The sequence below is a fragment of the Triturus cristatus genome, chromosome 2_1, assembly GCF_964204655.1.
Source record: "Triturus cristatus chromosome 2_1, aTriCri1.1, whole genome shotgun sequence".
NCBI lineage: Eukaryota > Metazoa > Chordata > Amphibia > Caudata > Salamandridae > Triturus > Triturus cristatus.
The window spans coordinates 895289262-895316967 of NC_140581.1; the positions used below are offsets into that span (position 1 = coordinate 895289262).

A 27706-nucleotide genomic window follows, 5' to 3' on the forward strand; every position below is an offset into this window, starting at 1 on the left:
TTTGTTTTTTTATCCAGTTGACCACTTGATTAAATGTTGCACCTAGGGGAGAGGATGTGGTGTTACTTCCAGAGCTGCAGACTTTGCAACTGGGGAACCAGGTTGGAGTTTCTGCTTCAGCTCAACATTCTGTGATTCTGATCAAATCACTTAATCTCCCCATGTCTACAACCAAAATGAATTTGATCTTGTGTGATGTAACCAATGCTCATGTAAAGCACTCCAATACCTGACAAGTCTGCACTATATAAAACTGCAAATACACAAAAAATAAGTGTTTTGCACACTTCTGTCATTGGGCTATACTTGGGCTACATCTCGGTGATATTTGGGCTACATTTGGGCTCTTTTTTCTCTGGTGGCCATCTTGGGAGATTTATTTGTTATGAAGTTTCCTAATTTCCTCATTTACTGCAGTCTCCTCAGTAGGAAATGCTTTCAGTTTTTTACTTTGATTCCATCAAGATGGTATTCAGATATGTCACACATTTGCCATAAATTCTGAATGTTAGCACTCCAGTTGCTCATTAGATCACTGTAGTATAGCTATTGCTCACCACGGAAGTCTGCTGCTGGTATTAAGTGTATGTTTCAGTCTGCATGTCAGAATATATTTATGAATAGAAGAGAATTTGAGAAGTCAAAATGTGCCCTAATTTTTCTTTCTGCAGAACTAATCATAATTTCTATGGCATAATGAACCCCCCCATTTTGTTCCTTTGTAAACTAAATGTTTTAAGTGTTACCACTTTATTCCAATCAAGATGGCTTCAGGTGTGCCATACTTTTGTCATAAGTAAGACTGTTAGCGCTCTAGTTGTTCGTTAGAACACTCTGGGACATTCTGTCATTGGGCTATACTTGGGCTACATCTGGGTGATATTTGGGCTACATTTGGGCTCTTGTCTCTGGTGGCCATCTTGGGAGATTTATTTGTTATGATGTTTCCTAATTTCCTCATTTACTACAGTCTCCTCAGTAGGAAATACTTTCAGTTTTTTACTTTGATTCCATCAAGAAGGCATTCAGATGTGTCACACATTTGCCATAAATTCAGAATGTTAGCACTCTTTTTGCTCATTAGATCACTGTAGTAAAGCTACTGCTCACCAGGGAAAACTGCTGCTGGTATTGAAAGTGCATGTTTCAGTCTGCATGTCAGAATTTTTGAATGAAATAGAAGAGGATTTGAGAAGTCACTCAAAATGTGCCCTAATTTTTCTTTCTTCAGCATTAATCATAATTTCTATGGCAAAATGAACCCCCTCATTGTGTTCCTTTTTAAATTAAATGTTTTAAGAGTTACCACTTTATTCCAACCGAGATGGCTTCAGGTGTGCAATACGTTTGTCATAAGTAGGACTGTTAGCGCTTTAGTTGTTCTTTAGAACACTCTGGGAAGCTGCAGTGAAACACAAAGGAATCAACTGACAGTCTCTGCCCTTGTTGGATGTACATGTTTTACTGAGAATGTCAGACTTCATTCTCCCATGACTGAGAAAGATAATGTGAATTTACAGAAAATATGCTCTCAGTTTAGCTTATAGATCACCTTCCAAACCTCTGTGGGAAAAGCATGAGAAAATAGTTTTCTCCCAAACATGATTCATGATATCACAGCAGAAGGCTTTTTCACATGGTAAAATCACCTTAGAACACACCACAATTCCTAAAATGAGTATGGTACCATCAACAAATGACTTATAATGTAACTAAAGTCTTAAAACCTTCTATTAACTGCAAGGCTTTTTAATGAGGTGCTATCATGTATATTGGTCCCAAGATAGCTGCCAACACTTCTTGGATGAAGTGCTGACAGCCAATCAGATCTCACGATGAGATGTGTGGTTAGGCTCCGCCCAGATATATATACGATTTTACTTTTGATTTTCTCAGGAAATACTGAACAGATTTACACCAGACCTGCAAAAGGCACATCCCTGACCTGAGGACTACCTATTTGCCAAATTTAAAGTAATTCTGTTCAGCTGTTTGGGCTGTAGCTTGGATTAAAGGTCCCTATGGAAAATTGCATGGGAAAAATGCGTTTTGGGACCCCCCTTTTTTCTCAGCCCCCGCTTGACGAATCCCCCCGAGACTTTCAGGGTATGAGCGGAGCGTAGCGCTCCACCTATTTTGAAAATTTTGCGAGGATTCGTCAATCGGCGCCAAAGTTATTCCAAATAAAATGTTGCGGATTTCCTATGGAAACACGGTCCTAACAACTATAACTATCTACTGGCGACCACTAGTAGATACTATATATATATATATATATATATATATATATATATATATATATATATATATATACAGTCTTGATTAATGAAAATATTGTAAATAATGAGAATAATGAAAACAGCAATGTTACGCAGTGAGAATGCAATAAGCATTTTATATGGACATTACCAAACATAACGGTCTTCGAACCAAAATGACAACGCATTGAACGTAAATTGTCCTCCAGTGTTATTTTGCTTGTTTTTCTTTAGATATTTGGTTTATTTTTCATTAATGAGGGTTATTAATTACTCCCTAAAATCAAGCTACGATTTGAGAAAAAATGTTTAACATGACTTCATGTTCTTGTGGTAAAACTACTAGTCTGTCGTTGAATACACTGCATTTGTAGTTTTTGTGCACGTGACACGTAGCGAGTGTCTTAAAATGGTGGCAAACTTTATTGTTAATGGTTGGTGAACAAGCCTGCGGGACAGGCGAAACGCGTCCAACAGCTGAGCATTAAATTTTGAATTTATGCAAGACACGGCGTCGTCATCCTTTACTTTGAAGTATCGGTAATTTGAACATATATATATATATATATATATATATATATATATATATATATATATATATACTTTTTTTTTTTTACTTTTAGCCATGCTGCCCAGCAGCTGTGCCACTGTACAAAATAGCTAAGAAACAGATTAAGTCAAATAGCTCTCATATATGTAAGCAAAAATAGCAGGCAGGCAGCGACACAGGAGGGGGGAAGAAGGCAAGGAACAAACAGGCAAAGACACGAGAAGGAGATGGGGAACAAGCAACAATGACTGGGGAAGAAGACAAAAAATACCTCCACCCATGTGTGAGCAGAGGAAGAACACTAATAAAACACAAATATTTGGTCCATGCTCCATGGAAAGAAGAAACAAACAAAAACAAACATTGGCATAGCCAATAGGTCTCGCCTTTGGGACATTATAAGTGTTTAGCCATGCAACAGTTGTATAACTAAACACTTATAAGGTGCCAAAAGTGAGACCTATTGGCTATGCCAATGCTTGTTTTAACTGCTGCAATCTATTGAAGCCTACGGAGAACATCAAAGCGGCCGTGCGGCCGCGAAAGTGAAAGTAATCGCGGTAAAGCGCGAAACGCGCGCCCGCGCACATGCACTGTAGCTCTAGGATGGCCTGGTAGCACTTTTTGGAGCCCTCACAAAATGTCTCGCCAGATCAGCGCATGCGCTGGGTCAGGCGAGACCTAAAAAGTACATTGGCACACACTGACCTATTAGGAGCCAGCAAAAGCAAATAAGAGTAACAATGAAGCAAACTAATGGTAAGCAATGTGCTGGCTCCCAGCCCCCCTCTAGTTAACAAAATGTGTCAAGTGTGAACCCATGCGCTGTCTCGAGTGATACTTAAAAACATTTTTTGGTATGTGGTAGAAACGCATTTCCTGTCATTGGTTGGGGAAAATGGATCCCGGTTCTCACCACTCTCTGTGGTGAGAGTCCTCGATTTCTAGAGCAAGGTAATAGTAGAAGCCAAGATGATCATTGACAGCAGATGAGTTTCTATGACTCTCGCTAGATTTTGTAAACAGTTGTGCTGTGTCCACAGTTCTTTGCATATTGTCTAGCGTGCAAGTAGACTACCATCGCTGTCCATGGTGGTTCGAGATGTTGCATTTGCTGGACTGTTGCAAGAAGTGAAATTGGAAATCATTGCCTCATCTGGAGAAGGCAGCACTGCCCTCCAAGTGTACAAACCTGCCATCTGCTCTCTGAGATCTGCCTGGAGTTCAGGATTGTTATGCTTCGGAATTTTTTGCCTTTAAAAAGAGCACTTGCTGCTTTCTAAATTCATGTCACATAAATGCTGCTGGGACGCAGAATCTGCCGTGCTTTGTGAAAGAGTTAGATTACCGAAGTACTTTGATCATTGGATTAACTCCAAACATCACTGCCTCCTGTACCATGGAGGAAAATGCCCACTGTAAAAGAGAACGTGAAATATGCAATACACGCGTGCCTCACTGTACCATATACCTCGACAGGTACAGCTTCCTGATGACTTCCTATAGTCGTTGAATTCTCGTAATAGCTATGCTTTCCATATGCCTTCTTTTAACTTTTCCTGCATAGGTAAAAGGGAAACCCCACTGTGCATCACTTTTCCAATCTGGAATGGAACGTGCAGGCTTTGCAGCAAACCAAACTCTGTGTAAGCACAGAGAATGCGACAAAAGATTGATAATTATTTCCAAATTGAAGATGAGATTAAATTCGGAGGAAAGTGCTGTTTTTTTGTCCTCTCTAGACAAGCAGTAACTATGGTTGAAAATGGACACGTTCCATTTTTTCACACAGGCAGCATTTATAAAATACAGCCCCTAGTGTTTGAATTAAAAAAGGGGTAGAGGTGAACCAATCCACTGGAGAACATATTTGCAAACTATGGCTAACCTAAGAAGATCTGTGCTACATGAGTGCATGTGATATTTTTATTTGCCCCACAGCTCTTTTGAGGTGGGCATCTTGGACAATTTGCCCTGATGTTGTGACAAATTGATAAATATTTAGGACATTTAATTGTATATATAATTACAGCTGGACTCTATATGAAGGGCGTCATTAGAGTGGTAAGCAACTTAGCGTTGCTCTCCTGCCACAAGGGGTTGTCATTAGTTGGGAACAGTTGCCGGACTTGGGGCGCTCTTTGCGGTGTGTTCCATGGGGGATCTCATTTTTGATAATGTTGGTTCAAGGGAGCAAGTGAATGAAGCAAGGGGCTAAGACAGGTTCACTTCACTTACAATAACGCTCCAGACCTTGTGTTCCGTAGTAGTATGCTACACACCATACAGGCCTGCATCGCCTCGTCAAGTGTAGCAAGCCCTATGTAGTAAATGCAATTAAAATTCAGTTAATATTCCCGACGTTGGATATGCTAGCATGCCTCAGGATGTGTTTGTTTATTTTTTTAATGGTACGTTGACGTGGGGCTGGTGGGTGTGGGGAGGGTGGGAGTGTGTAGGGGCCTCGCAGGGGAGGGCATTCTCCCCTAAACCCCCCTGGAGGTGCAGTAGAAGTGGGCTTTTCTGGACCCCATTTCCTGCCATGTCATACCCTTAGGCTATAATGGGATGGGGAGGGAGCGAGTACCTTGATAGGGGTCAGGTGACAACACAAGGCCACTTCTCTCAGAAGATTTTGATTTAGCGACGAACCTTAAGTTCCCCAGCCCCTCGGCCCGCTGCAACCCCTCACTGCAAGACAGTTGACATTCCATTAAGAAAGGTAGAGTTCATATCACACTGAAAAGCGGTCTCGCCCATCCTGGTGATATTTAAATTAGCCAGTGTTTTAATTCGACTCTCGTGGACAGTCATACTTAAGCAGGGTGGCGTTTTCGAGCATACCTAGAAGCCCACTACACACTACTTGCTTAAGACCGAACACATAATGTGCGATGGTTGTATGTGCCTCGCTTGTTTAAGTAACGCCTATGGAGGCGAATCACACGATCGCGGTAACTTGCATTTCTGTTAAGTTTTCTCCTTCGACTTACTTTCTCTTGCACTCGTATAGTTGAGAAATGAATTCCCCTTACGCATCTGGATTAAATGAACGTGCAAATTGCTAATTATGTGCAAATTACCTGGTAGATCTCCAGCAGCAGTCTGTGTGACATGTTCTGTTTGTTTACCTAGCTTGTTTATTTTTTGGAGTTTGGACACAAAGTCTTTGTGTATCCAAAGTTACTTTGTGGTCGCAAAGGAGTGCAGTTCAACATCTACCCTACTTAATTCATGAAGGAGCTAGGGAGAAGGACCGCATTTGTATCCTTTCTACATAAAGCCCATGGGTTCTGTGATTAGGTTCAAGCAAATCCGGTTGAAATTAGGCTCGCGAGGTTTGTTAAAAAAAAATATATTTTATACTTAAGTATGAATGTGAGGTAGCATTATACACTTACCATATGTAATGTCGCCTCTGGACTTCAGAAACCATTAAAGGTATCCATGTTGTTGTGCGTTGTAATGATGCATCCTGGGATTAGGGAAGACAATTTAGTAAACTTAAACTCACATTGGCGTCTGCATGAATAGTGTTTCGTGCATGTTGTAGGTTGGGCTCCCGGCTCTTTAGTGGGTCCAAAACCAAAATAAGTTAAGCAATTGTAATGCCTCATCATAAAACCCTGCAGCAGTCGGTAGTTACTGGCAAATATCCATAGTGGTTACTGGTTACTGTTATGTTTCTTTGGTATCCCAGGACTTCATGTGCTATCATATATGGAATAAAATACCTCCAAATACTTTATACATCTATTTCAAATCACTAGGAAGTACCAAGACCATATAGAAGCAGAAGGCAGCAGATTCTTTGGCATTATTGTCTGAGTGCACTGAGCTAGCTAGCATGATCCCAGTGATCTAGCAATTAGATAGTGGATGGTTTTTTTTTCCTCAAGTCGGCACCCTACTTAACCGGCACCGAGGTTGTTTATATGGGTGGGTGTCCGTGCCCTTGGACATATTATATTTCTTAAAATGCATAGTTTCCATACCTGCTTAAATGTTCCATACTTTGTGTGACACCTAAAAGACTAAACACAAGTCCCAGAATGCAAAGTGGTGTTGAATTAAATGCATAGATCGATTGAAGTTGTCATATAACATGGCCATCTCATTCTCGATTAGGTGCTTTTTATGCCTCGGCATGTTCATCTAGCAGCCAGTCGGTACCAAAGGCTGCTGCTGGGGCTCACTGTCATGTCCATGGAGGCCAGTATAGCGAGGTGATGGGGCAGTGCAGAACCATTTGCTTTTGCTTGCTTGGCTCGCTGAGCTTGTAATCGTAGCCTGGCCTGCACAGATGTGGAAACTCAGACGGAGAGGAAAGTGAGTGGCATATTGTAGAAGTATCCCATGTTCCACAGAAGTACTGCTTAGCTGTGTTCTCAGTGACATGTTAGAAGTAAGAGGCTAATGGTAGGTAGTGGGAATGTTCTAGATACCAGCAGGCACTTGTTGGATGGTTTCCGCTTGACTCTTCTCCAGATGGGGAGAGGAGAGTAATTAGCACAGTCTGCCATCTTGTCAGTGTAGGCCCAGCAACAGGGGATGGCTTGGGGACTGACTTTCTGACATGACTGCATGCTGTAATGCCCTATCACAGGCACAAGTATGTACAACAGTTATGGTCTCCTTTATATTACAATACTTATTTGTCCAAGGGTAGCTAGGTTGAACTGTATGGGTCTACTCCAGAATGAGATAGTATATTCCAACTCCGGCCCACTTTTCCACAGTAATCACATGCAATAAACCCCAATGCCAAGTTGGAAAAATGCCATTTAAAAGGTGCTTATTTCCACTTAGGAATATAGAGCAATAACAATTCAGAACATTAAAAAACAAACCAGAAAGTTCTAGTACAACATTTAGCTAAGGTAAGACCCTGAAGTGCGTGTGTAGCCTAAAATGGGTCCTTTTGAGGAGGTTATCCTTTGGTTTAAGGATTGGGAAATCTCTCCCGTTTTAACAAACAGTTTTTTGCTTTGGTTTTGTTCACAGTGCTTAGTTAATTAGCTAATTGTAGGGGAAAGAAGGCTAGATATGTGCTAAATATGTTATGGTAGGCCTAGATTTTGCCCTACTTTCTCTGCAGGCCTGGGTGGAAAGAAGGACAAGTTGGGTAGTTTGGGGAAAGACAGCAGGCAGAGAATTTGGAAACTTTGCCAAGTATCACAAAGTACAAACATATTTAAACGTGGTAGAAGCCCACTAGTAAATTATAGTTTAAAGTGAAATTTCAGTGTCGATTAATATGGGTGGTACATGGGTGAGGATGTGTTTTACATGTGATGAGAATGTAATTATATTTTTGGGCGGGCATGACTGTGCTTTGGTTCTGTATGTAAATGAACTTTAGGTGATAGCAGTGTTGATTGTACTTTGCATAAAGAGTTTAATGTATATTGAATGCGAGTATGATGGCAAACAGGTTGAAGACAGATATATCGTATGGATAACTCTATAATTTTACACTGATTCACTCTGTTGTATTTTTGTGTGGATGTAATTGTACCTTGAGGATATGCAAGGAATTTGTACACCAGTGTTTTCATTTTGGAAGATGTGTTGGTAGCGTACAGTGGGCTTAGATCCTAGCCATTGCTTACCATTGGTTGGCTTCATTGTCACTTGCATCTGCTCACTGCTTATTCATTAGCGTGTGCGGGCTTTTTTCCTCCTCCTGTGTTTGTCCTGTCCCTGGAGTATGGATGCATTACTGTGTCTTTACACTGCTCGCTTTTCCTGCTCCTACTTTCTAGGGGTGGCGCAGCGAGAGCCCTTTTGTGTGGGGTTCCAAAACGGAGCCTGGAATCGCACACGTGGCTTCCGTGACTGGCCGTTGGGTGCGTGTGTTTCTGAAAGACGGCACGCAATAGGCCAAAGGCAGGCGCATTGCTCCGCCCATGGCCTATTGGTATCTGTTACGCGCACCAAAGGCCACGTGGTTTCAATTATCGTGCCCAGAAACAGGCTCGAGAATTGAAAACACATGTTTGCTGTGGGCGTGTTTTTAAACCTTTTTTTTTTTTTTTTTTTACACAATAGTGCCGCTTGTTTTCACATATTTTCCGTTTACCTTGCAGAATGTAAAAAACAATCAAGCATACTTACAAACTGTGATGACATGACCGCCGTTACCATTATTTCACATTTTCCTTTCAGAACTTTGCAAGTAAGGGCCTAGGTTTATCGCAGCCTGCGGCTCTCAGACCATGGGTACTTCGTAAGGGGTCAATGAGGACTGCCTCCGTCTACACCAGAAATATGGTGTCTCCTATGCCCCTTGTTAGAGAGACGGATGAGGGGGGTGGCGAGGAGCTGTACCGTTCGTGCACGGGGCTATGAGGAGCAGGAATGCTGAGGAGGACTAAAAGTTCTGAGGAGGGGCAGGGGGCAGAAGGAGTGACACGGCGAGGGGCAGATAGTGTCTAAGATCAGCGTGGTGCAGGCAGGAGTGCTGTGAACGAGGAGGGGGCCCTAATCCCACACCCGGAGCCAGCAGCGCCGCTCTGAAGTTCTGTCTGAGCCACGGATTTCACTGCGTTTTGCGGGTGGATTATTGGCTGGGCTGTGCGTTCTCTGTTTGATCGCGTCTTCTTCTCTGGATGTAATCTCCTCCTCAAACGGATCTGTTCTTCGTTGCCTGGATTTATTCCCTCTTTGTTTTTATTATCTGTCCCAGGATCTCACGTTTCCCCACCCCTGGTCCTGTGGCGATTTCCTCCCCTGTCCTGACTCCCGCGCCCTAAGAGATACCTCTTCTCCACTCATCTCTCCCCTCTTTTCCCAGGATACAATCCGCACTGTCTGCTCCACACCCCTCCTAAGAAGAGTTCCCAACCCCTGCCCCACCCCTGTCCTATGACCCCAATACTAGCCCTCCCCTGCTCTCCCAGTTCCAGGGATACATCGCTCTGGGGTACTCCCTGCACCTCCCTATTTCTCTGATGCTTTTTTGTCTGACCTTTCCACCCCTAGAGTACCCTGCTGCTCCCTCCCATACCCGGGGGGGCCAAGATCTTGCCCACTCTTTCCCATCTCAAGTGTACTTCTACTCCGCACCCCTGCTCTAGGTGTCACCGTCTCACTTAAACCCTATTCCAACTTTACTCCCTGCACCTGCTCGCTCTCCCCTCCATTCCATAATTACCCCTCCCTCAATTGAAGATGGTTCCCCGGCATCAGTGCCCGCCGCAAGGCCAGCTGACGGGTGCAGTGGTTGGAGTTCCAAGGAGGGTGCCCCCCGGACTTCAATGCTCGCTGGCGCTGCTTTTAGGGTCTGGGACACCTCTCCTTCTAATGCTGCTGTTGCCCTGTGTGGGCGGGGCCAAGACCCCCAGCTGCCATGAGGTCAGGACATCATTCCAAATCCGGCAGATCGGGCCACTCAAGCTGGTGCCAGAGGTGCCGGCAGCAGGTGAGTGCCCCTCTCGCATCGATGTCCCCAGCCCTCGACCACAGTTTGTTCCTTACTGATTGCCTCCTCTCTGGTGCCTGCCTTGTCAATAGTAAACAGTGTGCCCTACCCCCTTGTCTGGTGCTGGAAGTTTCATGGTCTTTGAGTTTCTTCTTGATGTAATTTGTCCTGGTACTTTTGGTGGGAGAGGGGCTTTTGTTTCACATAATTGGAAAGGCCATACTATTTACATGTGCATTGAGTTTGTGGGCCGCCATATTGACAGATCATGCCACTTACATAACCCATGTGTTTTTGGGCCTCCATATTCACAAGCTGCACTGTGCTGCTTACATGTGTAATTTGTCCGCCTTATTAACAGGCAGTGTTGTGATACAGACGCTAAGGGTCTCTGCGCCACCATCATATAGACGATGCTACTTACAGGTGTCATGTGTTTTTATGCCACCAGTATGACAGGCCATGCTCCTTGCATGCGGAAGGTGTTTTTTGTGTGCCAACTTGCTTACAGTTCGTGCTACTTAAATGCGCCATGTGTTTTTGGGCCAACATATTGTGAGGCCATGCTACCTACATGTGTTAGCTGTTTTTGTGCTGCCAGGCGAGCTCTTTACATGGATCATGTGTTTTGTGGCCTGTGTACTGACAAGATAATGCTATTTAGATAAACCATGTGTTTTTGTGCTGCAATACTTAGAGGCCATGTTACTTTCATGAACCGCGTGTTTTGGGCTGGCATGAAACAGCACAGTTTACTTGCCTAGTTTGTTTTTGTGTTGCTTTATTGACAGGGCGTGTTACTTACATGTACCATGTATTTTTGGTCTGCCATACCGGCAGGTCGTGCTACTTAAATAGGGCTTGTTGCTGGAGTTTATAGGGCTTATGACAGAAGCGTCCAGGTTCTTGACAGGATGACCTAAACAAACAACCAAAGGGGTAAAGCGATGAGACATTGGTTCAAAGGCAGGCTTACAAGATTGAAGGTTGGAAGCTCAAAGAGCCATTCTTTGAGTTAGAAATATGTGGTGGTGGACGACATGGCGGAACACTCCATCTCACAGTTGAAGGTCACCGCACCTGTTTCCGAGTATGGGAAAATATTGTCTAAAAGGTGTTTGGGGGAACTGCTATCAAGAGCTGGATTATGAACTAATGCCAACACCTTAAATTGTCATCCCGTCTTGGCTGGTAGCCCTTAGGGGGCAATGACCAGTGATTTCATGCAGTCTTTTCATGTGGAATTAGTAAGCAGCCTTGTTGAATTTGAAAGATTTTAGCTTTTGTAAGTCTGGTGCTGGTTGTGTTTTTGAGCGGTGCTTTGCAATTTCCAAGATCTTACTCTGCAAAATGCCCAAAATGTCCCCCTGTGACTTTGGGAAGCCTTCAGCAGGCAAGTCTCTCTACTTATGAGAGCCGCATTGAACTCCACCTGCCTGATTGCTCCAATGAGGTGCTTCAAAGCCAAAGGAACATCTTGGAGAACCGGCAGGCGCGATGGTTCCAGATAAGAGTAGCTGTACTGGGCCGTGCTGCAAGTAGGCCTGGTCTTTAGCTCTATGGAAAGCTTTTTAACCAACGGCCTGCAGACCCATTGGGTTCAACAACACCTATCCAGGGAGTCCATGACTGTTTATGAAATTAAATAATATTAGCTGATTAATGAAACATATACTTATAAAAAAGCAAAATGGAAAACTGAAAACATTTAAAATAGTCTGTACGTGTGAAGCATTTTGAAACTGAGGCTAAAAATGAAATTGATAATCTTGGCTTGATTTGGGGGAGCACAGCAAACAGTAGCCGGTTTGGACAATGGTCGAAGCACTGGTATGCTCTGAAAAAAAATAGCAAGCGTTTGGAGTATAAAAGAAAAAGTGAAATGCCACGGTCTAGCATATTATTTTGCAATTTAGAAATAAAACCACACTTTGTGAAGCTTCAACCTTCCCTTTATAATCAAAATTTCAATGAATGTATTTTTTTTGTTTGTGAATTAAAAAGTATCGCATACTTGTATTTTTGTTTGATGTACACTTGTTTCTGTATTTTGCATGTTGTTTTGAGGTTTCAAGCATAGAAATTGCATATTCCTTGGTCCCGGGTTTCCAGTACTAACTCAGTCAAAAGTTTAACAAGCATTTGCAATGCAATAGGTCTCGCATTTGTGAGAGTTTGAGCTATTGGCATTGTAAACGATAATGGCTTTTTTTTATGTTTTAAAAACCAACACATAACAAAAAGCATTGTCATTAACAATGTCAAAAGCTCAAACTCTCGTAATTGCGAGACCTATTGCATTGCAAATGCTTGTTTCTTTTTGTACAAGAGTGTGTGCATTTCCCAACTGTCTCCGTAGTGTGCTTCTCTTTCCCTCTTCGCACTGCTCTCTCTTGCCTGTGTGGGTTAGCCTGTCCTGTCCATGCTACACTGACATTTGTGTGCTCCCCCTGCTAGTGTTGCTTTCTTACCTGTGTGCTTCCCTCCCCAAGCTCCATGATGCGCTCTCTCTCGTTTGCTTTTCTTCCCTAGCCTCCATGCTCCACGTTGCTCTCAATCTTGCCCGTTTGTGCCTCCGTGTTGCTTTCAGCCCCCTGTGCACACCTTCCTGCTCATGATACTTTCACCGACCTACTTTTTAAAACAAAAAATGGTTTTGTGCATTTCTCTTTATTTGCCAATACGTGTTGGGTCAGTAAATAATTAATAAAAATAGCACCAGTGTTATTTTATAGATATGCATGGTGCATGCGCCTATAAAATGACACTTTTCCTTAGTTAGCCATGCTGCACAGCATCATAACCAGTGTTAAAAAACTAAAGTCCATCTGTCAGTGATCCTTCCACCCCAGGTGTTTTGCCTTGCTTTATCAATACCTAGAGTATGTTCTTCTGCTAACACATCCTCAGCCTTTCTACATACAGGCTTTGTATAATGTTTTTGTGTTTCTTCTAAGAGCAGCCCCTTGTTGTAATGGAACATGACTGACATTTTGTCAAACCACGAGGCAGGCAGATGCTGATTTACAACTAATGCTAACAACTGATGGGTTGTATGTTAACTAATTATTTTCTTTGCCATCTAACAGATCACATAAAGAGCTATGAGACTGGTCAGTAAGTGTGGCCTTTTAATAAAAAATAAAAAAATGTATGTGGCAGCTACATATATCCTCCAAGCACTTAAAGTTGCCTGAAATTCTCAAATTAGGCTGCAAAATAAAATTATTTCCTCTAGCTTTGGAGAGATGAGAGAAAATGTTTTGTTCTTTTCCGAGACCCAGTGAATTATTTGGGTAATTAGATTTTCTTGCATGGAGAGGTATCCAATAACCTTATGCTGAAGGAATTTGCAGTGGCAATTTGGGATGCTGGTTCTTTAAAGGCTGTCTACACAAAGGGAGGACTTAGTTTGAGGAGTAGACCTAGATGTACCCGCTTCTGGCAAACAGGTGTGAATAATTTTACATAACTATAGAGCTATGTCCCTTCTAGACCTAGTGTCCCCTTTTGTGGGAAGTTCTGAGTTTGATATTACTGAAATCGTGTTGTAGAAGTTGGCAATCCTTGTTGTAAGGAGTTGGTTTTATTGTTTGTTTGGCTCTGTCTTGCCAAAAGCGACTTCCAGTGTCTTGGAGTTTGCTTGCAAAGGACATATGAGCTATCCCATAGAGCAGGGAATATTGCCAATGGTAAATGCCATTGCATGGTAGCATGTTAATGATTATAGTAGCTTTACCTTTTAAGAACACAAATACAGCCCACTCGAACTTATAACTAGCTGGGAAAAGCATGAGAACTATCGGGTAGTTAAAAAAATATTACTCCTGCAACCCATGGATGAAAACCAGAAGTACTTCCAACCTCTAGCCTGAATCTGTGCCCAAAGGCATGTTTTTTTTTTTTTTTTTTTATTGAACATTTTGCAATGTTTACAACAAAAGAACAACCAACATAACCTGCCAGTTACATCATAATGCAAACATATTCAGTATGCTTCTGGGTACCATACCTAGGGGAGAGAAGAAGGCAGCAGTCCACATGTCAATAGCAAATTAGGCAGGACAGACAACGGCACGGAATGTAGGAGATCCAGGGGTCAATATATGAGGTACCAGCGCCCACAAACAGCAAACACACAGGACCGCACAGCCACTTTACAGAATCATGCTAGTGTCAGAAGCGCCATACAGGGTCGAGGGGGGAAATGATGGATCAACTTGTTCAGGACGCCACCCCCACGTGCCCAAAGGCATGTTCCATGAACTGCATGAAACCGTTTCCTGAAATGTCTGCAGTGGAAAGTTTGTTTTTCTTTCTGCTGAATTTTGCCTCTTGGATTCATGGAAAGTTCTGTAGCCTGATGGAGCCTGTAATCATGTGCAAACATTTAAGGTTACTCTCACTATATTCGACCCATTTAGTTTGTGTGGTGGGTCTTTGTAAAAAACAAAACAAAAAAAAAACAGGGAGCTGGCCTTATAACCTTGCGTAGGTTGCCTGTCTTGCTGATATTGAAAGGGCTTCGACTACAGGGAAGCTCCTAGATGAGTGGTGCCCCTCTGCTGGAGAGGCCTATGTTGAGCTCATGGCCTGTTATGCCTTTAGACTAATCACATTTGGTTGCTGTTCTTGAAGGACTTTGCAGACTTGTTTTTGTTTTCTGGCCCCACCATCACCATTTCTCAAGTGTACTGGGATCACTGGAATTATTTCTGCATTAACTAGAAAATAGATTCTTGATTTTTGCCCTGGAACTTTTATTTTCTGAAGATTTTGTCTCTTTGCAGGATAAATAACAATGTGTGTGGGTTCCTTCCAAGAAAAACAGCACCTTCATGAACAGTCACACAGTATCAACCAGCTCTGAGCTTTTCATCAAACAAAATATGTTCAGTGCCACATTGACCCAAGTATATTTGACTTTGAGCAATCCTCAGCAGTTCAAGCCTCCTGCCATTATGCAGTGGGTTGAACTTGTTTCTTCTGAACAAGAATATTAATGCCTTGCCTGTGCCAAACTACTACAGTTAGACTGCTAGAGTGCACTCATAGGTTAGCCTTGCTCAATTGCGAGGGTGCACCATGAGATTTGTTTTTACACCAGAAGTTGGCAATTTACAAGGATTTTCTGCTCATTGTCTCCTATGGTATGGAGCCCTGCCCAGAAACCTCTTCAAACTGACTGGCTGTGAAACTTTTCTAACGACAACCAGGAAATCTTTGGTCAGGACAAACCCTTAACCTATGGTGGATTGCTTGCATTCAGGGGTCACCCTTTCTTGGGACCTAGGACCTTGTCACACCTTGTAGAAGAAACACAATATTTTTTCTTTATTTGTGTCTTACTCCAAGCTTTGTTATAAAGGCTTCCCAGTAATAATGCCTTGCTCCTGGAAATTAATTAGTACATTTGGAGAAAGATAATGTTACCACGGAAAATTACTGGTGATATTACCATTTATTTTAACTTTTCACTTACGACTGAGGTCTCCAACTCCGCGCCTATTCTGCCTCCCGGTCGAGGGATCTTTTCTACCGCATTAGAATAGGGCACAAGTCAATTCACAAAACCTCCACAAATAAATCATCAATTTACGGTTATTTAATTTACAGTCAATGATGGGTTTGGTAAGATTTTAAAAGCTTTTTCACATTAAGCAGTTAGTAATTGTCTTTGTTCTTTTTATTCAGATTAGTCAGATATATCCAGTTACAGAAATATCAAGACAAATTTGATTTCAAGTAGCATGGAAATAACAGCATGTTCCATAAGGGAATTGGTCCCCGTCTTAATCTAAAAAGACCTGTCCTAACCCATCACGAAACTCATGAAGAGTTCCTTTTGGAAAAGAGCTAGATTTTCAAAGCATTAAGCGATTTGTTCTGAAAGAGTGAAACCGTTATTAAGAGCAGTTCCAGAAACTCAGCTGAATTCCCCAACAGCTACAATTCTAGAATAAAGGAAAGCAATCACAGCAGTCGCTATGACTTGGCAAAGAGAAAGAGAAGTCTCCTCCCAAAATGTAAGGCAAAGAAGGGAAATCAACGTCCGAGGTATCTCACAGTAATTCGGGCAAGTACAGCAAAGTGCTAACCTGCTACCATGTCATGGTAGGCGTGCATAGAATGCATTAACTCTCTAACTAGGAACACATAATATATAGAAATGAATAAACACTATGTTGCAAAAACAAGCGCATACATCACTTTTAGCCAATTAAGAAGGATAATCCGATGGTCTGTCGCATCTCCTCTCAGTTCTCACGGAAGCATAACACGTAGCAGGTGGCTTGATCTAATACGTTTAAAACATATGGTATGAGGTAAGAAAGAAATGCATTTTTCTGGTAGCTACACATTTTCTGGTGATGAGACATTCTACAATTTAATATTAAGATGAAATCTGCATTTCTAAAAGGCATTGTTTTATTAAAGGGGAAGGATAGAAGAGAAGAAATTTGAGGCCTAGTCATGTATACACAGTGGAAATGGGAGCCTTCTGTCGAATGAGAAGCTGCACTTTTAAGAAAAGTACATTCCCCTACGGTTAGTTTGTTAAACATTTCTACGTTCTTGTCAAGGCACATTTTAGTATTCATGTAAGGTTAAATGCCGTCTAAACTGGAACTTTCACAACACTATTGGTCCTATTCACAAAGGTATATGTGGTCAAATACATGTTGGACTATATTTACCTCACACCCGCCAGGAATTCTAAAAAGGATTCCTGGCAGACAGAGCGGCTTTTACAGATGTAGAGATCTCTGCAACGATTGCGGAGGTCTCCATACTTGTTAATCCCACTCAAGGGAGGGATTTAGTGCTTTCCAATGTGTGGTTAGTCTTGGAAGTTTGTCAACATCCGACACAAGTACATTTATTGGCATCAACAAATTCCTCACATTCACATTTCCATCTTGGAAATAGTCATATTTTTCTCAGCCAAAGGCTGACATAAATCCCTCTGCTTAGTAGGAAAGTGGATGGCTCACCTGTTCTGATGGGGATGTAGGAGAAGGGGTTTCTACATGGGTGGAATATTTTTACTATGGACAAAAAAGTTGTGCATATACACATTGCTATTTCCCAGGGAATCCACATGGAAGCCTGTGCCAGGTGCAGTTGTCTGTTTATTCCAATCAGATTTTGTGAATTACACAAAATAGTAAAATCACATTCTGAATAGATTTAAATATCTGAGTATAGTTTTACTACTTTGTGTTGAGATGCAATTGGGCATTGGAAGAAGATCTATTTTTTATTTGTTTGAAGGTGTGATGCTGTTTTTAGGACGACTGTGATTTTACTTTGGAGAAAACTATTACTGCTTTTATAGAAGGATATGGCTATGTTGTAGATGGGAATGCAACTGTAGACACCAAGGCACATTTCGTGTATAAAGCCTCATGTTGCCCCCATAATAACAATTTAGAATAAAATCCCAAATGAAAGAACATCTTTGAGAAACTTATAACGCCTAGACTTCATTAGGGAAGCAATAAGAACCAAGAAAATGGGTCTGTGCTCGGATTTCAGTTTGTAAATTGTTGTTAACTGAGTAATTAAAAATAGTGTCTGGTGTTATTGCTGCTTTGTCAACTGCCTTGTTACATCTGCTTAAAACAAGCATTTTGGTTTTTGCTAAATTTGTATGACTAATGAGGTTCATAGGAGCTAAGCAGTAATACACAGCTGCCATATCCGACTAAGCACCTGGTGTTTACTTCCTCTTTTTAGGATACCAAGAAATGCTGCTTCTCTGCCAAACATGAAAACTCCTTGAAATGTTTTGAAATGACGTGCCTGCAAATTTGACTAAATATCCCAAAGGAAAGTCTTGACTGTATTAAAGAAATGGAGACTACACATTTTATCCTTTGCTCTTAGACACAGATTCAACTGTACAAAGCGAATTCATACATATGACAAATCCTTAAACGATGGGAATATCAAACCAGCATTGAAAATGCAATAGGTCTCGCCTTTCATTAAGTTAAAGCCATTTGATTCGCTAATGGTATTGTATAGCAAAGCAAATGGCTTTAACTTAATGAAAGGCGAGACCGATTGCATTTTTAATGCTTTTTATGTTGTGTGGCCCCTCAAAGTCATCGGCCCTTGTTTTTAACTGATCCTCCAGGACAGAGGAATAATAGGGTGAGCCATACATAACATGGCCTCTCCACCCTGAGCTAAATGTAAAAAAACAAAATTCACTTAGAAGCTCTCTGTAAAGCCGCAGGGAAAGCACTTAAAATAAGAAAGGCAATGTTTATAAGAAATAACAAGAGAAGAAACCGCACAATAAAAAGACACGTGCTCATGCACTGCATAGTGAGGGACACTTCGAGGCGCACCCCAGAGCATGGCGAGTAATTACTATGCTGGGACACCGCGGACAGAAACGGCTTCTGAAAAAGCTCCCCCCCCGCCCCCAAAGAAAACAAGAAGGCTGCCTAATCTGGGCTGTAGTAGTAGGCAAATCAGAGGAAAGCTTTAGGGGCTTGATCTCCTGTGGTAACACTGCAGCTTACAGTCGAGGATTATTAACTGCACGTTAATAAGGTTTAAAGCCCTTTACATGTTGGGAGCTTGAAAGGAGTAATAGTGGATAATGTTGGTTTCTAATGGCTCTTGTTTTCGTATGACGGTGTTCGCTCTCTTCTCTAAATCGTCATTGGCACCCCAAGGACTTGTAAGTTCAACAAACCTGAGTAGAGTACACTTCCTTTAAAAATTTCCAACAGCAAGGTGTTCGTGTCAGTCACGGAAAAGCATCACAGAATGAATGTCTCGATCCCCTCAAAGCTAGGCATCGTAAGGCTACGTACACATCTTGAGGAGGTGCCCTCTAAACGCGGTTACGGAGCGAGATGGGAGCTTAGAAAGTTCATATCTCACCAGCCACAGCTACATTGTCAACGGAACCCTCGCTTGTAGGGTCAGTCTGTGCATGGGGAGTCACTCAGCTGCCCCTACATGCACCTTCTAGGGGCAGCTGAGTGACTCCCCATGCACTGACTAATATCCACTCTAACAAAACACTGCTCCTGATGTTTGTTCTGGACACCAGCAGGCTGGAACGAAAGTGTGGATGCGAGGGAGGCATCTGCTAAAGGAAACCTGCCTTTTTCAACACAATTGTTTGTAAATAATTTATAGGAGCGAAAGGTCCCTCCCCCAAAGCAAGTGAACCTTTGCATGGCTGTGTGGATGACGTGACTTGGAGCCGCGAGGTGTGCAATCCGTGCTACAAAATGCTGCCGCCGCCCATTAAGCTGGATCAGAGGACAGAGGATGACGGAGCAGGGAGGGGACAGGGAGATAAGAGCAAATCACTTTTCAGGACTGCCAGCCAGAGCGGCAGGGTTCCCACCGCAGACAAAGCGCGAGCAGCTGGCCAGGAAAGGCTGGCAGGAAAATAGGATTAGGTGTGGCCCTGCCCCCCAAACACTGGGCCGCCAACACACCAGACAATCATGGAGGGAAAAGTGCACCCCACAACTGAACCAGGGGCAAGAAACACAAACATGTACATACACCAAAAGCTAACAGAGATCCGAAAGCTGACATTTGCTAAGTAAGGTAACAATTAAACCATGTGCTCTGGGTTCCACTGTGTCAACACTGCCTTTTTTTCCACTTTGTTAGCCCCGACACTGTAAATAAATAAATAAAGTGAGCGCGGTGTCCCTAGCGGGCGCCGCGCACCATTAAGTAATAACAAGTACAAGGAGCGCGGTACCGCAAAGTCAGCCGCGTGTTTATTTTTGCATCGCGCTTTCACAAGCCAAATGTGAAGAAAATGTGCGTACCGACTAATGAAGGAGAGAGTGTCACGCCGCCAGTAAACTATCTAATCCCGGTGCGCGGGGCCAAAAAGAGACAAGGCAGCAACAAGGAGGGACTAAGAAGCGTCCTTTACAATCACCAGCCAGTGTTTTGCATGGAAGAGGATGCTACCCAATTAAAAAGATGGGTGGGGCTTCAACTCCGCCTCGAGAGCTTCGGAATCTGTATTGATTCCAAGAAACTCTCGAATGCCGAGAGCAGCGCATGCGCGCTGCTATCCCCAGCCGAGACCTAAAAATTACCCCCAGCACAAAAAAACAACTTTGAAAGTCTATCCGGTGGGACTTGGGGATAGCCCAGAAAGAATGAATGTATTTTGCTTTAGATACGTCTATTCCGAACGAGTTCTTTACAACACAGTTTTATTATAGAATGAACATCTCTCACCTAAGATGAGCTCATAGAACAGCAGTTTGTGTAGGGTTGAGTTGAGAACAGATTACAGAGTGTAGGATGTGAAGCTAGGCGTAATAAGTATTTTGTTCAGTCATAAACTTCACAAAGGGGCTTTTTTTAATTACACACATTTCTACTTTGATCCTTACACTATGTACACGGTAAAAAACATCCCAAGCTCATGTATACTTCTAAGGAGTTTTTGTAACTATTCAGTTGCAGAGGTTGTTTTTCCTGCTAGAATCCCTCCACTCGTATTACCATTTTTTCCACATTTTGACTTTATCCCATCTTACTATCCCAGTTGAAGTCATGGAGAGTGTGGCCAATAATAAACCTTTTCAATCCTCGCTCTTGGCTGTCTTTGATTTACACATCCCTTAAGATGGAGGTAAATCATCACTTTTATCCAGCTCTATCACTCTACTGTTACTGATACTGTTTCTCCACTACGTAATCCATTGCTTGAGTGGCAATGGAGAGCAAGACTGGGTATTGGAATGGCTGCATCCTTTCCTTTGTTCGTGTACAAGCAGTCCCCATGCTCCCATTTAAATAACCTTTTAAAACCTTACACTGTGTGGGTGTCTCAAGGTCCTCCTTAAGCTTGTCATGTTTGACACCAAGCTTTACTTCCAGTATCATTAGTAAAGTTATGTTGAGTTATTTCTTCCTTCGTAAGGTGCTGTAGAAAATTCTGCTTTGATTCCATTGTGATTTTCTCTTAGTGCAATATCTTAGTGCTGCATTCTGTGCTACCTAGATGCAAGACTAAGTCATCCTGGGACGCAGTAGGAATTCCTCTAAGTCAAAGTGAAAGAACAGAGAGATACAGAAAGTGGGATTAAACAGGGAATAATCCCACAATGACAAATTGGGATGGGTAGGTGGCAAGAGGAGCCAGCGGCAGGGTAGGTGGCAAGAGGAGCCAGCGGCAGGGTAGGTGCAAGAGGAGCGTTCAACGAACGCTGGACACAAATTGGTGTCCTTTACGACCGCCGGATACTGTTCAGTCTACATTAGACAACAGTAGTGGTTATTTACCTGAAAACGTGGTACGTAGTAATTCCCTTATTACGTTGTGTCGATAGCGTTTGTTCTGGTCCTGAAGAAGTGCCTAGATCCTCCTGACACCCATGGCACGAAACATGTTGACCGACTGAGAGTAGGGCGTATATAGCTAGATACATAGCCTCTAGTTCACAGCCACTCTCTATATAATTTTTAATCAGGTAGTTTACCTTCTTGAATAAATAACTGTTAGGACCAATTGACCTGTTTTAATTCACTCTCCTTTTTACATCTACACACACTAGGCCCCTTACCCCCACTGCACCCAATGGCAGGAACAAAAGATCCCCGCCAAAGAGCCCTGTACTGGGTGCCCGTCTGGTATTGCAGCGCCGACCTGACGAGGGGCAGGCTCATATGATGAAGCATGACACCTAGCTCGCTAGGTGTGTGAGAGCCCTAGATCCGACAGGGGAAATCCCTCCCCTTTCTAATTTGTCATTGTGGGATTATTCCCGGTTTGATCCCACTTTCTGTATCTCTCCGTTCTTTCACTTTGACTTAGAGGACCCTTCTTGCGTACAGTACCATTGGGGCATGTATGCTGGACCTCTTTAAACTTGCCCCCACATCCCTCCTTTTGGAAACACGCAGTAGGAATTCCCACATCTCTTAACGATTTCACTGGGGCCAATCAATGCCTCCTCAGGCATGCTGCCTTAAATGGAGAACCTCACTTCATCAAGCACAGGTTATAGTGCTTTAATCCCGGTTCAATTTTGAGATCCTCCTTGTAAGAAAGTGGGTTATTACTTATGCTGGATGTGAGGCCTGCACATGTAATAGGTTATCAATTGTCTCCTTACTGGAAACCCAGTACCCCACTGTAGCACTTGACTCTGTGTAGAAAAGCAGAGGAGTCCAAGGCCTACTTAGGGGAGAAAGTGTGGGCTAGTAATCTCCGTCCACTGGCACACAATAATAACCCTCAATAAATGATTGACCAGTCAGTGCCTTTTCTTTGAAAATGGAAAAGTACATTTATTGCACACGCACTTCTAAATACAGTAAATATTAACTGCTTCAACCTGGTTCTCTGCGTTTTTATCATGTATACTTTTGTGATTTTCTGGAAAAATCGAAGGATGTTTTACCTACTTACATGTTGCAGTTCATTTAAAGCATAAGAATACGCACTTTTTTACATGTGTCGTATCGCCCATATTTATAATTTGTTCATCGTGTGGTAATCAATGGTTTTGTTAAATGATGGCAAATAATGAAAAGTTTCCTTTCCCAAGGTGTATTGTCTCATTGGTGACTATTTAAAAAAAATGCAATCTGATCTATTTCTTTTTTTATTTCTGGGTTCACAGGGGCGGAGAGGCCTTGGATCCGTTTTTGTGTGGGCTTCGGGAAACGGGGGTAGAAGTCGAGATCACTGCTCCTGCGATGGCTACACGAACAGCATCTACACCATCTCGATCAGCAGCACTGCGGAGAGTGGGAAGAAACCCTGGTACTTGGAAGAATGTGCATCCACCCTAGCAACCACTTACAGCAGTGGGGAGTCCTACGACAGGAAAATTGTACGTACCCGTTCAGTACCTTCAACAATGGCCGATTACCTTACACAGGTTAAGAGTAGGAAATGCATAGAAGTATGTTCTGCTCCTAAAATATTCTGAAAACATAAAATAACGTGACCTGCTTTTTCAAAAAACAAAAACTAGTGCTCAGAGTAATTTTAGGTTATGATACGAGGCATTGACATGAAGCCTTGTTGCCTACTCAGACTTCTCCCATTTTACTGCTGCTGCCTCCTGGCTCATGAAATAATGTTGCCAAAAAAAGTGCAATGCAGAAATTTAGTGCAGTGTGCGGAACATCTGGATTAAAGGAGTTTGCCATTCTTGAAGTAAGGGTCGCTGAATTAAGGTTGTAGAATTAGATCCATGGTCCGCCTCATAAAGTTATCTATAGTGTTGAGAACTGTGTGTGAGCGTAAACTTCACTGATTGAAGTTTTGATGGTTTTTTTTATCATTTGAGCTTTCTTTTACATCCTGTACTGTGCGTTTCTGATTACTTCTTAATAGAAATTTGAAGCATGGCTGTACGCTGTAGACTACCCAATCAGTATGCTTGATTTGTCTTTACTATTTGACGCATGTTTTGTGTCTAGCTCGTTTGCAGCTGCAAACACAATTCCCCACCTGCTTTTCAGTCTGCAAAATGATTTCTTTTTGGCAAGGAATTTCCATTCGTCTGCCCTGTCTTAGCGAAGCAATCGTCCAATCTTGTTCCTTTCATTGGAAGGTGCTAGACAGAAGAAATCAATACTACACTTCAAAATATGCAGCTAGCATTTTTCTGTTTCCTGTGAAAAAGCTTAAAGTATTTTGAGAACACCACAGCATACAGAAGGAAGGAACATGATATGCCTTATTTTTTTAAAAAATAAGTGAGGGATACAAAAGCCTAGACCATTGGCAGTTTACCAAGTACACTTAGAGCCTAATTACGACTTTGGTGGTCCTCCAGTGGTGCCGCCACCGCACCGTCTGCTGGAGGACTGCCAAAGCCGTAGTCCGCCCGCCAGATTAATAGTCTAATTCTGGTCGAGCGGCTCCACGGCGGTCGGCTGTTAGGCTCATAGGAGAGCCTAATAGGCAGCCCACAGCCGTGACGGCGCTTGCAGCACGTTCCTGCACAGTATGCAGGAACAGGGGTGCTATTCCAAGGAGACACAACAACTTGCACACCAAAACCCACTGCACACAGCCATAGGTCGTGTGCAGTGTGTGGTTGGGTGCATGTGCACTGTTGGCCTCAGGCTGCGCACGGCGAGGGTTGTATCAACGTGCGATAATTATATATTTCTTTACGTAAAAAAAAAAAAAAAATTTGACATTCACTGAAAATAAACAAAGGTTACACAGACGTTATAGGTAGGTTGATGTTTTACCCATACAAAACCTTGAAAATTCAGCAGTTCTAGTTATACTTATAGTTTTACTTATCTGAAGAAACTATAACTGGTGCCATTAAATAACTTGAGGCAACGAATTATAGGGTCTAGGCTGTATATTAATCTAAATACTAGGGTGACCTATTTTGATAACGATTTTCTTGCTCTGTGAGTCAGCTACCCTGACATCTGTAAGATCATTTGTATCATGATAACATGAATACGGTCTGTGTGAGGAAGCTCAAGACTCTCTCTGGGAGCTGGATTGGATATTGTGGGTCTCTAAGGAGTAAAAGAGGCTATTATAGTAATATCATCTGTAAAATACCAATATATTGATCAATACTTCAGTTGGAGGAGTGGTAAGGTGTTTGCTTAATTATTTTTAGCATAATAAAATGTACTACAAGCCAAAGGCCTTTCAAAAACCAGTTGTGGTGAAAGGATAATTAAACCCTATATGGTAAAAAGTGTTTAAATACACTCAAGAATGCACTCAAAGGCTGCAAGAGAAACATGGGGGGAAGAAGTAAAGAAAAAGGGAACAAAACCTGCAAAACGTCCTATGGTAGCACAAATCCAATTTCTGTAGACCCCCAGCTATTTGTGGTCCACACATCACTCAATCTTCTAAGAAATAGAAACATCAAGCAGCAGGAGCCCCGCTTCCCTACTGTTACTGTCCTACCTTTGAGGAAGTTCCTTGCAGACATTGTTGCTAGGGAGGCCCGGTGTTTTGCCTCCAAGAGTCGCATCAAATTGGCAAGGAATCAAAGAGACACAATCAGTTTTTGTCTTACATTGTGTTTTTGATGACTGGAAGTTCTTCCCTCCTCTGGTGTCCAACAACAGTCATTTAGTGAACATCTGAGGTCAATCAACAGAGGATGCCGCATGGTCTCCCCACCTACCACCACATTTGTAGAACCTGACAAGTTTTCCTACATGGCTCTTCCCATTGCCACACACAGCTGTGCTTTATGGGAGTACTGTTGGGTCCCCAGTGTTTTCAGTGAGCTATCCTCATTCCCATTTTTCATGTCAGTGTGGTGGAAACAGATCGTTCAACCACAGGCTGTATTGTGCAACAGGGCGGGTGTTTTTCAGTTTGTTGCCTACAGTAGTGGGGAAGGACACATCACTAAACCTCTGTTATTGCTAGCACAGGATTACCCAGAGCTCTTCAACCAACAACCTATAGATATATCAATGGTTCCTTGACTCCTGGCTCAGCCTCGACCCCCAACCCCTCCTGTGCCCTTGGATACAGCACAGAGTCCTGGACATGGAGAAGCACCAGAGCTTTAATACGTGCATACACTGATTGTTATTTTCGTGGTTGTGCATTGTTAAGCGGCAAAGTTACGAGTAACTGGGTTTGTGATTCCATTCCCAGGTAAACACGTAGTCTTGGTGTGAATTAGCTAAACTTACTTAGTAGCCACATGTCGCCAAAATCCCCAGCGAGCCTGTAATCTCTGCCCTTCTCGTTTTCCTACATTTAGAATGAGATTACTTTAGTATGAGATTTCATAGTGTCATTCAGTTCCTCACTACAGTCTACAAATCTTTATCTGAAAAAATATCGTTGTGAGAAATCAATAATTTCAGTTTTTTATTTGCCTGCCACATTTATCTAAATTCCACATAACTCAAGGTGGAGAGGGTGGCTGGCAGAGTCCTAAGAGACCTCCACAAATTAGCTGCTTAGTTAACCAAACATCATAATACTCAGCACGACCAGATGACTTGGTTGAAGGAAAATCAGCAAACAATGCTGTTGGATAGCACAAATCCATGTCGGGATGATGATTTCAAGTCTTTAATATAGCAGCACAGCATAACCATCCTGCCATAACCAAGCAGGAAGGAGAACTGCTATGACAGTGTTCTACTTTCCAAGAGGATCAGAAACCATTCCAGTGGCATCCAATTCAAACAAAAAAGTACAAATATACATAAAGGTAACAATAAAATAACTATGCACTAATCTCGTTCCATTGAAAGAAAACAAAGGAGACCTAGCCTACATTAATAAAAAGAAGATAACTAAATAACTCTAATATATACTCTAAGACAAAGTAACAACAGCACTTAAACACAATCCTCATATCTGACAGGCAGGCGCCTAGTTATATGTAACCCTTTATATCTTGAAGCTACCAACTCACTCTTCACACCACGAGTCCGATTTGCCCAACTGCTTCACTCCACCATCTTCCTTTGCAATCCACATTTCCATGAACATTCGGGTCCTAATCTAACTGTGGAATCCTGCCAAACCTTACAAAAAAAAAAAACACCATCCTCCTGCTCTGTAAATGCCCCCTCCATAGCATCATGGTGCGTTACCCCTTTACACCTGACACTTCTGACCTTCCACAACTTCCCATCTGGGGCAACAACACTGTTTGGGAACACTTTAGTGCCTTTCAGTGCCTTACCATACTTATCGACACCTTTACCCAGTTTTCCCGGCCTGAGAACTCACCCAGTATCCTACAACAAACAAGGTTCCATAACCCTCCATTTTGAATCCTACCTCTTTTTGGTGCTCTCCTGTTTTCTTCTCTTTTAGCAACTTTACTGAAATATCAAGGGCACTCTTCTCCCATGGGAAGTGTGGCCAAGCCACTGGTTTCAAAGGTGTAGGGTTGACTCTCAACATCTTCTCATCGCTCTTTCACACTTCACGCTCCTTACTATTCTGTCAGCCTTTCTGTTCATCCCTGGCCACCAAAAACATGGCCTTAATATTCTCTTCATGGAAGACCTACCAGGGTGTCTGTTATGGGCCTAACTCAAATTCATATTTAGCCTAGCACTCAGAGGGACACACTTAACCTCCATCACACTCTTCTTGATAGCCTGCCACATCCCATACAAGCAGGGCCGGACTGGTAACAGAAACCGGCCCTGGCAAACTGCTGAGCTGCCCCCCCCCCCTGGGGTGAGGGGGAGTGCAGCCGAGCAGTTTGCGAGGGCCGGTTTCGGCCGATTTTGTTACCGGGGGCCGCAATTGCCGACCCCCGGTAACAAAAACAGCCCCCCAGGGACCTAAAACCGGCCCCCAACCTAGCGGCCTACCGGGGAAACGCCCAGTGCCCGCTATGGCCAGTCCGGCCCTGCATACAAGGTTTCACACACTGCCCACTTCTCCTCAGTATCACCTCAAAATTTCTGGATGCAACATCCTTTATGGCAGCAGTCATGCCCAATTCCCTCCCACTTCTATCACTGTCA

General features: G+C 42.7%; 1 protein-coding gene across 1 annotated transcript in view; it reads left to right on the forward strand.

The window, feature by feature from the left end:
• Window positions 1–27706, forward strand: part of PCSK5 (proprotein convertase subtilisin/kexin type 5) — a 1432234-nt gene that overhangs the window by 616790 nt on the left and 787738 nt on the right. The window contains exon 8 of the mRNA XM_085633086.1: window positions 22870–23082. Coding sequence (XP_085489212.1) covers window positions 22870–23082 — 213 coding nt within the window. The remainder of the gene's footprint in view (window positions 1–22869; window positions 23083–27706) is intronic.